This window comes from Penicillium psychrosexuale, assembly GCF_028828465.1.
Source record: "Penicillium psychrosexuale strain IBT 29551 chromosome Unknown utg000001l, whole genome shotgun sequence".
NCBI classification, from domain to species: domain Eukaryota; kingdom Fungi; phylum Ascomycota; class Eurotiomycetes; order Eurotiales; family Aspergillaceae; genus Penicillium; species Penicillium psychrosexuale.
Window position 1 is genome coordinate 519,579 of NW_026643186.1, and position 13,637 is coordinate 533,215.

The following is a 13,637-nucleotide window of genomic DNA, read 5'->3' on the forward strand; positions in this document are numbered from 1 at the left end:
CACCGTTAATGCTGTAGGTACTGGTTGAGATGTGACATTGTACCATAATCATCACTGATCATCTTGTTGCCTCTTCCACTCTTCAAAGTCGAAACCGAGCTCCGCTAGATCCTTGATCTCGCTCCGTGCGTCACCCCGTTGTACGAAAGCACGTCTGATTTCTGGGAAATGGGCCCGCATCCATCTTTCCCGCTCACCCCACCGAGTACCAAGTTTGCCTTGTCCGTTGCTAGAGAGGCCAGGTCGTGGGTTGGCCTTCTTCGCCCAGTCGTAGAGAAAATTGAGGTAGTCAGCATCCATGGGAAATGGAAGCAAATGGAAATCCTTTCCATCTCCTTTGGCTTCAATTTCGGAAGCTTCCCATGCCTTCATCTCATCTTTTGGTGGAAGCGTAAGCCGCGCAGACCATACACGAGAGAAGACAGCAGCGTGGTTCTCAGCCATAGGGAATGGAATCACCCGCTGCGAAAGCACGGGGAAGACGAGAGTGGGGTGCTCTATATAGAACAACTGCTGGTAGACATTCATTGTTCGCCATCCGTGGGTCACAACCGGTGGGTTGAGTGAAGATAGGAAAGGATATGAATAGAAATAGCCGGTGCAGAAGACAACAGCGTCAACATGTTCCTCGATGCGACCATCCGCAAATTTTATACCTCTGTCATAGGTTGTCGGAGGAAGAAACTCGACTATCTCCGGGCAGATGATTTTATCGTCATTTGCGGATGCAGCCAAGTATGATTCAGATCGTTGGGAGACCAACAGCTTGCCTTGGCTTACTTCATTGATCTGGGAACCAATGTCCAGGCCCGAAGCAGAACTTCCGACCACCACAACTTTCTGTCCTTGGAAAGGTTCTGGGGAGTTGTAAAACTTGGAATGAGAGATAGCACCTGGGTATGATGCATCCCAGGCTTGTATTCCTAGGATGTCAGGTATGTAAGGGACCGTGAAATGACCGCTTGCAACCACCACAGCATCATATGTGTGGGTTGTGTCTATGCCAGTCTGAAGACTCTTTGATGTTAGACTCCAGGTGCTCAGACTTTCATCCTTGAGTTTCACTTCTAAGACTTGTGTCTCAAAGTGAATGAGGCCTTTGACGTCTTCGCCATATTCTTCGAGGTATTGTTTCACCGTCCGATGCTTGGGGAAGAGCTGGGATTCCAATGGGAAGGCCATATCCGAGTAGCGCATTAACTCCTTAGGGATGTTGGTTTCCAGTCGATCGTATACTGGAGACACGAATGTTGCCTCACGCCCCCCATTGTGATCGATCCACACTGGCTTCTCGACTGGCTCATGGGGGGTTAAATGTGGGACAGCTGTTGATCTCCCTTCTTTAGAGGAGCTCGGACTGTAGTTCCAAACTCCTCCTACGGAGCTTCTCTGCTCGAAGACTTCGATTTGGTCGAAATATTTCTCGGCGAGCAGGTATCTGAGTCGGTCAGCATTGTCATGTTGGCGGATGTGTAACAACCCCGCTTACTTGACTGCAGCAAGGCCGGAGGGCCCCGCGCCGATGACAGCCACTCGCCGAATAGTATTTGTGATTGACATGCTTTCAACGAGCTCTTGGGAATTCCTGGTGACCTATGTAGTCAGAAATGCGAAGGTGAGTTGCGAGATAAAAGAAGTGACCTTGGAGGATGCCAAGCGCTTTCGCCATAGTGGAGCTGCTTTATATATCCGGTGTCTTATAGCGTAGGCCCATAACGATATGAAGAATACACTACAAGAATGTTTTCACTATATTCATGTTCAAAAGCAGTGCATAATCCTCCGTATGTGACTATATAATAAGATCGACCAATCAGCAAGTCTCATTGGACATGGACAATCCAACCGAAGAGGGTAACTTTTGTTCTCGCAATACCGAAATTACGCCCTTTTCCTGCTGTTTTTACTGTAACATTACCCAACAGAGCTGCAGCTGCCGAAGGTCCTCTTTGTTGCACGAAATATTCATCTTCATTTCCTTCAGCCCAGTTTTATATACTCGCATTTTTACCCTTCTTATTTTATATCGACTATTACTCCTGTTTGATATGAGGCCAGCTTGATAAAACAACAGTCAGTCGGGCGTGGGCAAACCGGTGCAATGAACGCGATTGAGCAGTCTCCCGCGTCGAATGCGCTGGCGCAGTTGACCAGGGTCCCGATAGCTCAGCTTTCCCCAGACCTTGAGAAATTGGCCGAGAAGTCTTTTCTTGCGGCTGTAGCACTTGTGTGGCCATACTCCTCTTCGATCAAGACTGTGAGCCTTCTATTAGCGGAGCCGGATTTCCGCCTGAGGGGCGCCAGAGGACAAATCAAGGTCACGTTCCACGGACGCGTCGCAGAAAGGGTCGCGGAATCGCATGTCGGAATTGGGGATACCGTTAGTCTGGCCTTGAAAGACATCAAGTTTGTCAGCAATGAAGACGCCCAGAAAACCCCGGGAAGGTCTGTCGCATGGGATGCGCACTTTGAGAATGGCGTATCTCTCGAGGTATGTTGCTCCCAAACTCGATATGTGTCTTATGGTGACTAACTGCTGCCTATCTAGATCTACCGATCTTCCCAACCTCCGTTGATAATATCGGTTGAGCCGCAAGTGACAGCACCGCATGAAACCGAACCAGCACCGCCTACCACCCCTAGTGGCAAATCAATCAATCCCGAATTCGACCTGCCTTCTAGTGCACGGCCCTGGGGATCACCTATGTTCCTCAATTCTACTCGAACCCCACTTGGGGGAACAATCCGTTCCGTTTTCGATCCTTTTACGGAAGAAGATGGATTTGTGCCAGGGAAAGGAAGAAAAAAGCCGAGGTACAGCTTGCACAGGGAAGATTGGCGTGTTATCAATGAACCCGAAAGCCCTCACGAGCAAGAAGCTCCTGTGGATTGGGAACAGGCTTTGAATCAATCTATCGATCAAGAACTCGAGGCAGACTCGGCGAGTGAGACTTCAATGACGGATGATGTCCAAGCTCCAACATACGCAGAGGATGCACCACAAGAGCCACTTCCAGTGTTTGCGAAGCCTTCTCTTGAATTGACCGGGAGTATCCTCGAAAGACATGCCGCCGAGTCAAATGTTGTGTCTCATGGACAAGTTGATGATCATGAAACACCTTTCTATCTGCCAACGGATACGCCGCAGATTCGACCTATCCCTTCTCCGGGGCTCCCGATTCCTTCGCCACTCGTATCAAATCATGCTGGCTCAACTAGCTATTTCCTGCCATGGACCGCGCCCACACAATCCCAAGAGATTGGATATGCTCAGGCGGGAATAGATACCATAGCAACGCCCGCAGCATCCTCCATCGAAACCCATGATACCGACACCATCGATTCCATCCACGCAGATCTAGTGGAAACAGTTGATCCGGATGTTGAATCCATCCAGCAGGAACATGTCTTCGATGCTGGGTTTGTCCGCGATGATTCGGCATCATATCCAGGCTCAGAAGATTTACCGGAGAAGCAGGGAGTTGAGATAATCGACTCCATAGCTATTGATAGGTCAGATGTCGTTGAAGCTGACATGACCATTGATACTACTGGCGACAAAGCTCAAAAGTCAAATGAACTAGAGCAGTATCCTGCTTTTGATGATCCTAACCTATCCCACGACCATCCAGCACGACTTTCGGACTCGGAAGATAAATTGGATGACTCCCCCAATACCAACGATGAATCACCTGCCGCTCAAGCTGATGCTGTTACCGAAAATGCCGGCGACGAAGCTCAGGCGTCAGATGAAACAGATCAAGAACGTCTCGTTGATTCCAGTCACCTATGGCGCGATGACTCAGGATCATCCTCACCTTCGGAGGAGGCTGGGCAAGATGAATCACTCGAATCCTCAGAAGAGATCGATGGATCAGATATTGCTCAACATGATCTTGGCATCGAAACTGCCAGCGACAATTTGGGATCTCCTCAATATCCGGGTGAATCTCGTGATGAGGAACATCCTGAGCCAGAGACTCAGTTAGTCAACTATCCACAACTAGGGTTCACGTCTGATCAGGATGCGATCGATGCCCTCGGAAAAATGATAGCCGCTCGAGATGAGGAACACCAAAAGATGAAAGATACAGAAGAGGAAAAAGAAAGCGAAAAGGATGTCGATCGTCCACCCAGTCAAGAATACAGTGAAGAAAAGGATGAAGAAGTGTACTATGCGGAGTCAGTGGAAAATTACGATTCTCAATGTGAATCTGAAGAGGACGAGGAGGATTTATATGGTGATCCTCGTTTGGAATCACGATTGGACGAAGATGACTTCGGTGTCGTTGAATCTAGTGGTGAAAAGCTTGAGCAGGAACAAAAGCTGCCCTCGCAGGCGGGAAGCCATGAAGTAATCGTGCTGGACAGTGACAGTGATGATGAGTTTGCCTCCAATCATCCGGTAGCCTCAGCTTCGCAGTCAGCAGAACGAAACGATCACTCATACCGCTCTGAATCCGAACATCTCACTGTCCCTCCAGCTGCAGCCGAATTTGCAAGTGGTGTACAGGAATATCCAGAGCCGTGGTATCTCGACGGAAAAGACTATCACGGAGTAGTGGAAGACGATTCCGATACTGATGAATGCCAAAGTGAAGACAGTGAAGAGAGCGAAGACATTGAAAGGAGTGAATACGGTGGAGAAAGCGAAGACAGGGAAGCGAGGGAAGACAGGGAAGACAGGGAAGACGAGGAAGAGGGGGAAGACGAATACAATCAACAATATGACCGAGTTTACGAAAGTGATATGGATGATGACGAGTCGTCCCAAGACCACTATGAAACGGACCGTCCATCTGAAGTGGCATCACCCAACCTTGCGGAAGATGAAGATAAACAAATTAAACATGCGGAGCTCATCGAAGAAACTGACAACGACGGATATTATGCTGTGGCCAACCCTCACGCACAGATAGGAGTGCCAGTCGATCGAGACTCTAACGAGGGGCAATCAGGCAATGCTGATCCAAACTTGCTTGATGTGCCTGAATCTCATCATCAAGGCCCATCCTTGGAAGGCAAAAATCATGCTGGGCAGTATCTCACTGGGGACGGACAATTTGATTTGCATATTCCTTCGTCTGCTAGAAATACCATAGCCGATTTCCCGTTGAAGCATGAGCCAACTGTCGAAGGACCTGAGCCACTTGGCGATCGAGTCTCGCCGTCCACTGGGTCTCCATTGAAGCGACAACCCTCAACATCAGACCCCACCCAGGAAAATGCATCCGCGCTTGAACTGGTTCATGATTTTGAACCTCAAGCTTCATCCACGATCGAAGAAACCGAAGCCCCTACTGGTCTTGATAACAATTTGCAGCTGGCTGGCTCCCCAGAGTCAGACCAAGACGATGGTATCGGGGCAGAACTCATAAAAAACTCACATAAGATCCACGTTGACGGACATGATGATGCCGTAGCTCCTTCGGAATCCGTTGAAGCCGCAGAACCCCCAGCAACGCCCGAACCTGGCCGCTCTGTGGATGTTGTGATTGAATCTCCGAACACATTGGCAGTTCCCATTTCACAGCCCTCAGTTCCCGACCGTAATGCTTCTGGACTGCGGAGCAAGCTTTCCTACTTTGCACCGCTTGCTACACTCATTGATCATTACAATGCTCTAGTCGATACCATCTCAATCGTGCATGAAGCTTCGCCGATAACCCGGGCCAAATCTGGTTCGAAAGACTGGTTCGTGACTATTGAACTTACCGATCCATCTATGGCTGGCATGACTCTTCATGCTCAAATTTTCCGGCGCCACAAGGCCTCGATGCCGACATTGGCAGAAGGGAACGCCATACTCTTACGCGACTTCAAGGTCCAGAGTTTCGATCACGCCATGATGCTTGTCAGTGCCGATACTAGCGCGTGGGCAGTATTCGACGGGTCGGGTCCCGATGCCGAGACGAACGGACCTCCTGTCGAATATGACTCGCAGGAACGTGCGTACGCCTCTGGCTTACGTCGATGGTACGATGAAATTGGCTCGGCTAGGGTCGCGGACCATCTGCTCCAGGCAGCTATCGAGAGAGACAGAGAGGAGCGCGATATGACACCAGGCAGCCAAGTGCCAAGTGAGTCAGGGACCCCAGATTCTAAGCGAGGCTCGCAGCGCAAGCGCAAGAGCACTCGAAGAATCACGATCCATGAGCTGCGTGATGGCACTCGTTATACGGAGGTCGGGTCCCCAAACAGTCGGAACAGCAGTGTTCACGAATTACGGGATGGCACGTTGTATGCCAATATTTGAAATGGTCGTCTTAAAATCTTGATTCTTGTGTGGTGTCTCTGTTACAATTCACCTGTACCTACCGAGTAAAACAAAAGAATACATATGAACGAGTGATCAAGGGATTCGCAATCTTCCATTCCCGTTCTCTATCTCTTGACTTTCTCGTTCTGATCATCATGTGGCAAAATCTCATTCTTTAAAGGGGGAATCATAGCTTTGTGGGTTTTCCAAGTGGTTCTAATAATGTGACAAGTCCCAATAGCCTTACCAGTACCGGAATAATCATGACTTACTGCCAATAGATGGAAACGTGTGTTCTGTTCGTTCTTGCCTGGCCAGTCGTAGTAGCGAGGTCTGAAGATGACGCCATATCCTGAATAGCCATTGACATTGCAGCAGCGACATTATTGTTGTGATCGCGACTAGAAGCCCGCAAAAGGCCATGGCTAGTACCTCCTAGATAAACGATAAACTTCTATATAGATAGTTTTCTTGTTGTTTAGTTTGTTTTCTTGATCTGCTGTGTCGGACACTACAGGTTCATTTGCTGGTACGGGATGAGGCTCAACTGGGAGGGTTGAAATGCGGCTGAACAGTGGGGCCTGCTTCAGACTTTGCAAGAATCAGCAGAGTCGGAACACCTACCCTGGTAGGCTACTCGAAACCTTCAGGCAACTGTATGTGCTCTTGGAAGTTTGTTACACCGCGTCGTCAAATGTATGCGTCCACTACCAAAGCGGTGTGAGAAGCGAAAGCGGTCGGTATATATTTCTCAAACTTCCTCTGCATTCTATTTCATTATATCCTCACTAGAAAAGCAGCGAAAATACGCAGGTTACAATGGGGCAAGAGAACGCTCTCCGTGTGCTTGTCATTGTCTCAAACCAGAGTCCGTTTTGGATACAGGCCTGCGACTCGCCAGAAGGCCTTATTCCAATTGCTATTCAAGTCATCAAGGATAGTAAATTATACGATGTGCAAGAAGATGATACACCAGATACAAGGCTGTTAGCGATACAGAAATGGCGAGTCCGCACACTTTTCATATTCGATATCTCCAACAATGATTATGATCCCACACTGGGCCATCTTGCCGAAAAGAACAAACTGCCAGTCATCGTGGCCCATCTCAGCCGCAAGCAAGTTGCTTACAAACCTCATCCGGGAACACGCGAAAGGATCAATAAAGATGTGGCATTTTTCCATGATGCAAATGGCTTCGGGGGTACTCCGCCGTTTATTGAAGATCACACCTTGGAGAGCCCGCCTGTGTATCCAAATCCACGCAGTCTCAGAAACTCGGGCCCATGAAGCAAAATTACGGCAGTTTCTGCATACGTGGAGTCGAGTAATCACAGCAGTGCAAGATGCATGATGCATGATCTTTAAGGACTCCTCCCCGCCAGACCAGTTCAGATGCCTAAACTTCAAAGAGACATACCTACTGTCTATGTTGTATGTAATATAAATTAGGAAGGTCCACTGTTGGTGGGGTAGCGGGATCAACGATTCACGTGCTCTCTTCCCAAGGTTCCCTTGAAACTCTGCCCAACCCCGTGTCCTTCCTTTGATAACTAGGATCATCCCAAAAACTCCGAAAATCACAGTCGAGTAACAACTTGCATGATTGGCTGGAGTAAATGGATTTGTAACTAAGAGACATATACTACTCCGTAGTTAAATATGATCATCCTCGGAGCGTACCTACTCCGTAGAGAATCCACAATATAGACATTTAGTGGAGCACACCTTAACTCTCTCAGAGTGGAACTTTCCAAGAAATTAACCTGATTAGTCATCACAACTTGCCAGCCACCGAGTTACCTAACTATGTTGTAGTCATTCACCATCCGTGCGCCATTGCAAACCTCTGATTAGTTTGGACCCCGGCTCACTCAAAACATTCACAATTCCCTATGACGCTCCCTTTCTAAAAAAAAAAACCACCGCCTCATAAACCACGTCCTCTTTCACCCGAGACGATGCCGGAACTCGATGATGTCAAGCCAGCAGAAATTACTTTTCAAAGAAAAGCTTTTTGCCTCTAAGTTTTCGATCATATTTCTCGTTGAGATCCGCCAACAAACATGCATCATGAAGGTGGTAAGTCGAATAACAAGTACTATGTATCTAGACAGTCTTGCTAATACAAGTAGCACCATGGGAGGGGGCCACGGCGCTACTACGAACAGGAAGGTCGTGAATTGGATATTCACGTACTTGAAACCACTGCCTATACTCGGCTGAAAGAACACGGACTGTGCGATCGTGGAATTGTGCCAGACTTCTTAGGTTCCATGAGGAAGTTTGACCCCACTCTATGCCAGCCTCACCTGAACAAGTTTCTAGAGGACGAATACCCACCCAGCGCTATCTTTCTTGAGTACATCGCCGGCCTGGAGATGATCACCTTGGAAAATTATACGCCGCAGCGGGTGAACAATCTCCTAGAGGGTATTCGCCAAATACATAAAGCGCTAGTGCGGCATCGAGATCCAAAACCACGGAACATGATGATCGTCAAGGATAGTTCAGAGAGAGTTGTTTGGCTGGATTTTGATCGAGCGGAAACATACAACAAAGATCAAATTACCGCGCGAGAAGAAGACCTTATCAAGGAGGAGGAAGCAATTGTCATGGAATTCAAAGATGCCATAGTAAGTGCGCTAACAGTCCATACATAGTGAAGATCTAAATTCATCAATGTTATTATATATGGCGGTCATAATGTATAATTGCTTCGCTTCGCTCCGCAATGAGTTTACATCTTAGACTGCTTCTCTGCCGCAAAATACTCTGCGCTGACAGCAGCCTGGATCAACTGATTGGCAATAGCCGTAGGAGGGGGCAATCGCAAACCGCCCTTGTATTCTGGACCAGCCGGACCGCTCAAGTCACTTGTACCAATGCGCAGCGCCTCCTGCACCTCCTCAATTTCAAACCATCGCGCATCCTCCAACTCAGGGTCATGCAGTAAGGAGATCGTCTCGTGAGCGGGGTCACTGACCTGAGCAATAGCACCAATCATCAAATTGGCCGGATACGGCCAAGGCTGCGAGGAGTGGATAACAACGCGGGACAATGTGACGCCCGATTCCTCCCACACTTCTCTCCGCACGGCATCCTCGATTGACTCGGCTGGCTCGATAAATCCAGCCAAAGTGGAATACCACCCTGGCGGGAAGCGCTTGGAGCGCCCGAGGAGGACCCGCTTGCCATCGGCGGAGACCACCGCAACAATGATAGTCGGATCGGTACGGGGGAAGGAAAGGTTTGACAGCGTAGTACGGGTATTGCACTCCGGCCGCTCTTCCACCTTGCCCTCAATTCCTAGTGCAACATCCGTCGGCGGGCAGGCACGCTTGGTTCCTGCATTCACGGCCAAAGTACGGTGGCCGCATGTGCCACAGAAGGTGTTGCGAGCGTTCCAGTCCATCAGCGCACGTGCCTGTGCATAGATAGCAGCTATCCCGAGTTGATTAGTTTCCTCTTATCGATGCAGACATCACGATCGCATCTTCATACCTTCATCTGCGGAGAAGGACATGACAACTCGTGTTTGGAAGAATGACAGTCCCTTCGCCTCCATGGCAGCGATTATATCCTTCGCTGCAGTCTGCTGCTCTTCAGGTCCCTTGGGGGTCACATCGACTGCAAAATATGGCGTGCCAGAGTAGATCTTGTACGTCAGGCCCCCTTCTTTGTGACTCTCGTCCAGTCCGAGGAATATAAGGGTCGGGTGTGTCTTGCGCGAGTCATAGTTCTTGATCATGTCTTCCTCGGATTTATCGAAGATATCCTGGGGAACAAGCTTGCGTACATCGTCATACTTGGCATAGTATAGCTGCGACGGTGACGGAGTCAAGGGCGCTAGGTTGTTCAACAGTACAAATCGGGTCGAAGGGTGCTTTAGAGCACTGGACAGGAACGGGTGGTCGGAGCGCAAGAAAGATAGACGATTGATTGGAGAACCTGAATATTCTTTAGCCCTACTGTGCCCCATATACAAGAGTTCAAGACATCCTTACTGGAGAAGTAATTAACCGTCTCTTTGCCAAAGTGTCGGGACAACATTGAATCCGCGAGCGTATGAGCCGGGGCGGGGATCAGGGCAGTCGTGCTCATTCTGTAAGAGCCAAGTCGCCAGCAAGGAATGTCTAAAATGGTAAGTATATGAACAAGAAGAAGAATCTCACTCAATAACGAGTCTATATCTAAAATATCAAGACGTGGAATCCAGCACCGACAGGCGGAGAAATCGCATTAATCAGCAGCCGACCTCGGGATGCTTACAAACTGATTACATGTTTTTTTGGTCGGAGTTAAGCCGACAGTGCCGAGGGAAGAATAGATTACAGTAATGTATAGTCATGTCATTACCACAGAAGCGGGGGAATCTGAGCTCCCCCCACACGTGACCTCATTCTTTCGGCTCTTATCGCCGGTGAGCCTCTGTGCAAAGCACAAGACACAGACGTCTCAGTCATATTAGGAATCATGGGGCATCTAGTCACTCTAGCAACATGGTAAGGCTGACACATTTACTATTTCGATACTAGGAAGTCCCGCGCTAACCCGTTCTAGCTCTCTTAACCAGTGGGCTCTCGACTTCGAGGGCAACGCGGAGCGTATCATTGAGAGCATCAGGCAAGCCAAGGCTGCCGGTGCTACCTTGCGTGTTGGACCAGAGCTCGAGATTACCGGATATGGAGTTCTGGATGGTTTCCTTGAGGGCGACACCTTCATGCACGCATGGGAAATGTTCGCCCGCATCATCGACCATCCCGATTGCCAGGATATTGTGGTTGATGTGGGATTGCCGGTTCGCCATCGCAATGTGCGCTACAACTGTCGGTAAGTATTCCCGATGTGACCGATATAGCATTAGCTGATATATTTTCTCAAGTGTCATTTTCCACAACCGGAAGATTATCCTGATTAGGCCGAAGATGTGGCTTGCCAATGGTTCGTTCAATTACTCTTTATGCTCAGGAAAATAGTTTCTAATATCAATTCTTAATCTAGATGGCAACTATCGCGAGCACCGACACTTTACGCCATGGCAGCGTCCACAGGAGGTGGATGACTACTATTTAGAATCAATTGTTGGAGATATCACAGGCCAGTACAAGGTTCCATTTGGTGATGCCGTTATCAGCACAAGAGATACGTGTCTGGGTCTTGAGACGTGCGAGGAGCTGTTTACCCCTAATGGGTAGGTGTTGAACTCTCTAAGTGGCTGTGGATGCTAACAATCGATTTTAGCCCTCACATCCCGTATGGCCTAGCTGGTGAGTATCAATATCCATGGCCGCGCTCATGTCTAATCCAAATTAGGTGTTGAGATCATCTCGAATTCTTCGGGCAGCCACCACGAACTGAAGAAGCTTAACACTCGGCTCAATCTGATCACCCAGGCTACCAAACTGGTGAGTGAAAAACAACGTTTTAATAGCATAACACTTTTCTTACAGCTCACAGAGTGGTGGAATCTATCTTTACGCCAATCAGCAAGGCTGCGATGGCGATCGTCTGTACTATGACGGGTGTGCTATGATTGTCGTCAACGGTGACATCGTGGCCCAAGGTTCACAGTTCTCTCTGAACGATGTGGAAGTTGTCACTGCAACGGTCGACATCGAAGAAGTCCGCACCTACCGGTGCAGCGCAAGCCGTGGAATGCAAGCGAGCAAGCAATCTCCCTTTGTCCGCCTTGATCTTGATATCAGACTGTCTCACCGGGATGAAGATGCCGAACCTAACCTCGCGCCTGCTCTGCCTATCCAGCCGCGGTACCATCCTGCCGAGGAGGAGATTGCTCTGGGGCCTGCCTGCTGGCTATGGGATTACCTTCGGAGATCTGGAGCCGCCGGTTTCTTCCTCCCTCTGAGCGGTGGTATTGACAGCTGTGCCACGGCAATCATTGTGCACTCCATGACTCGCGAAGTGCTCAAAGCAGTGCGCCAAGGGAACCAGCAGGTCATCAAAGATGTCCGCCGGTTGTGTGCGAAGCCAGAAGACTCAGATTGGCTTCCTACCACCAGCCAAGAAATTTGCAAGTAAGTTTTCCAAGTGATCAGTCTTTAGGCCAAAATTATCTAGCCTGGGGCAACATTAACCAATCTCTCTAGGTCTATCTTCCATACCAGCTACATGGGCACACAAAACTCAGGCAAGGAGACACGAGACAGAGCGGCTCGGCTGGCCTCCGATATTGGGTCTTACCACATTGACTTCAATTTCGATACTGTGGTCACCTCTATCATGAATCTCTTTACTGTGATCACTAAATTCCAGCCTCGTTTCAAAATGCACGGTGGATCTTTCGCAGAGAATGCCGCGCTTCAGAATGTGCAGGCTCGGATGAGAATGGTTCTCTCATATCTGTTTGCCTCGTTATTGCCGACTGTGCGTCAACGCCCTGGAGGTGGCGGCTTGCTCGTTCTTGCATCCTCTAACGTTGATGGTAAGTCTCTCACCCGAATATCGCACCTTGTTGATCATCTTCACTAACTGCTATTACAGAATGGTACGCCACATAAATACACTAATTTCCTTTCTGGTGACTGACTCAACCCATATAGTTTGCGAGGCTATCTCACCAAGTACGATGCCAGCTCCGCCGATGTAAGCATCAATTTCCGCAAGTCCAGCAGCACCACTTTATCCCAGACTAACCAAAACAACAGCTCAACCCGATCGGCTCCATAAGCAAAGTCGACCTTAAGAAATTCATTGCCTGGTCCGGCCAAAGCTTCGACCTCCCGATCCTCGAAGAATTCATCCACGCAACGCCCACAGCCGAGCTGGAACCCATCTCGCACGACTACGTGCAATCCGACGAAGCCGACATGGGCGTTACGTACGTGCAGCTGGGCGTTTTCGGGTACTTGAGGAAGGTCTCCAAGCTAGGCCCGTACTCTATGTACGAGAAGCTGCTTCGCATGTGGGGCAACGAGTACAGCCCGCGCGAGATCTACGAGAAGACCCGCCACTTCTTCTACTACTACTCCATCAACAGACATAAGATGACTGTTCTCACGCCTAGCTACCACGCTGAGCAGTACTCCCCCGAGGATAATCGTCATGATCTGAGACAGTTCCTTTGTATGTTTTCTCATTATTGGCTTTGTGGCTGGTGCTAACTTTGGTTGTGTAGACCCGCCGTTTACTTGGGCGTACAAGAAGATGGAAGATAACGTCAAACTCTGGGAATCTAGGGGGTGGACTACTGGCAAGGGAGGAAAGAAGAGTGTCAAGGCTGATTAGACGTAGATCGAGTGGGTTTTAAAATTCTGAAGATGCTTAGTGTACTTGGCTTAGATTTGCTTGATATTAGTCTCATAGAGAAATTGAATTACGACCGACGGTAGCCGCCATGCCTGAATTATTTCCTAAG

The 13,637-nt window shown here is 49.0% G+C and overlaps 5 protein-coding genes across 5 annotated transcripts; 3 read left to right on the top strand and 2 right to left on the bottom strand.

The window, feature by feature from the left end:
• Positions 1-51: 51 nt before the first annotated feature.
• On the bottom strand, positions 52-1,560 carry N7518_000181 (putative flavin dependent monooxygenase; the record flags this gene model as incomplete). The annotated part of the gene is made up of 2 exons (XM_057181109.1): positions 52-1,438; positions 1,490-1,560. 2 exons carry the CDS (start codon positions 1,558-1,560, stop codon positions 52-54), a joined length of 1,458 nt encoding a protein of 485 aa, XP_057046459.1.
• A 541-nt stretch (positions 1,561-2,101) lies between these two features.
• On the top strand, positions 2,102-6,256 carry N7518_000182 (uncharacterized protein; the record flags this gene model as incomplete). Its single annotated transcript, XM_057181110.1, has 2 exons — positions 2,102-2,491; positions 2,549-6,256. 2 exons carry the CDS (start codon positions 2,102-2,104, stop codon positions 6,254-6,256), a joined length of 4,098 nt encoding a protein of 1,365 aa, XP_057046460.1.
• An 822-nt stretch (positions 6,257-7,078) lies between these two features.
• On the top strand, positions 7,079-7,549 carry N7518_000183 (uncharacterized protein; the record flags this gene model as incomplete). The annotated part of the gene is made up of 1 exon (XM_057181111.1): positions 7,079-7,549. The coding sequence occupies one exon, from the start codon at positions 7,079-7,081 to the stop codon at positions 7,547-7,549; it is 471 nt and encodes a 156-aa protein (XP_057046461.1).
• A 1,450-nt stretch (positions 7,550-8,999) lies between these two features.
• On the bottom strand, positions 9,000-10,363 carry N7518_000184 (NAD(+) diphosphatase; the record flags this gene model as incomplete). Its single annotated transcript, XM_057181112.1, has 3 exons — positions 9,000-9,703; positions 9,764-10,210; positions 10,267-10,363. The coding sequence occupies 3 exons, from the start codon at positions 10,361-10,363 to the stop codon at positions 9,000-9,002; spliced, it is 1,248 nt and encodes a 415-aa protein (XP_057046462.1).
• A 372-nt stretch (positions 10,364-10,735) lies between these two features.
• Positions 10,736-13,507, top strand: N7518_000185 (glutamine-dependent NAD(+) synthetase; the record flags this gene model as incomplete). Its single annotated transcript, XM_057181113.1, has 12 exons — positions 10,736-10,764; positions 10,823-11,092; positions 11,145-11,203; positions 11,264-11,453; positions 11,504-11,529; positions 11,576-11,667; positions 11,720-12,297; positions 12,370-12,704; positions 12,764-12,767; positions 12,823-12,865; positions 12,928-13,345; positions 13,398-13,507. The coding sequence occupies 12 exons, from the start codon at positions 10,736-10,738 to the stop codon at positions 13,505-13,507; spliced, it is 2,154 nt and encodes a 717-aa protein (XP_057046463.1).
• Positions 13,508-13,637: the final 130 nt, after the last annotated feature.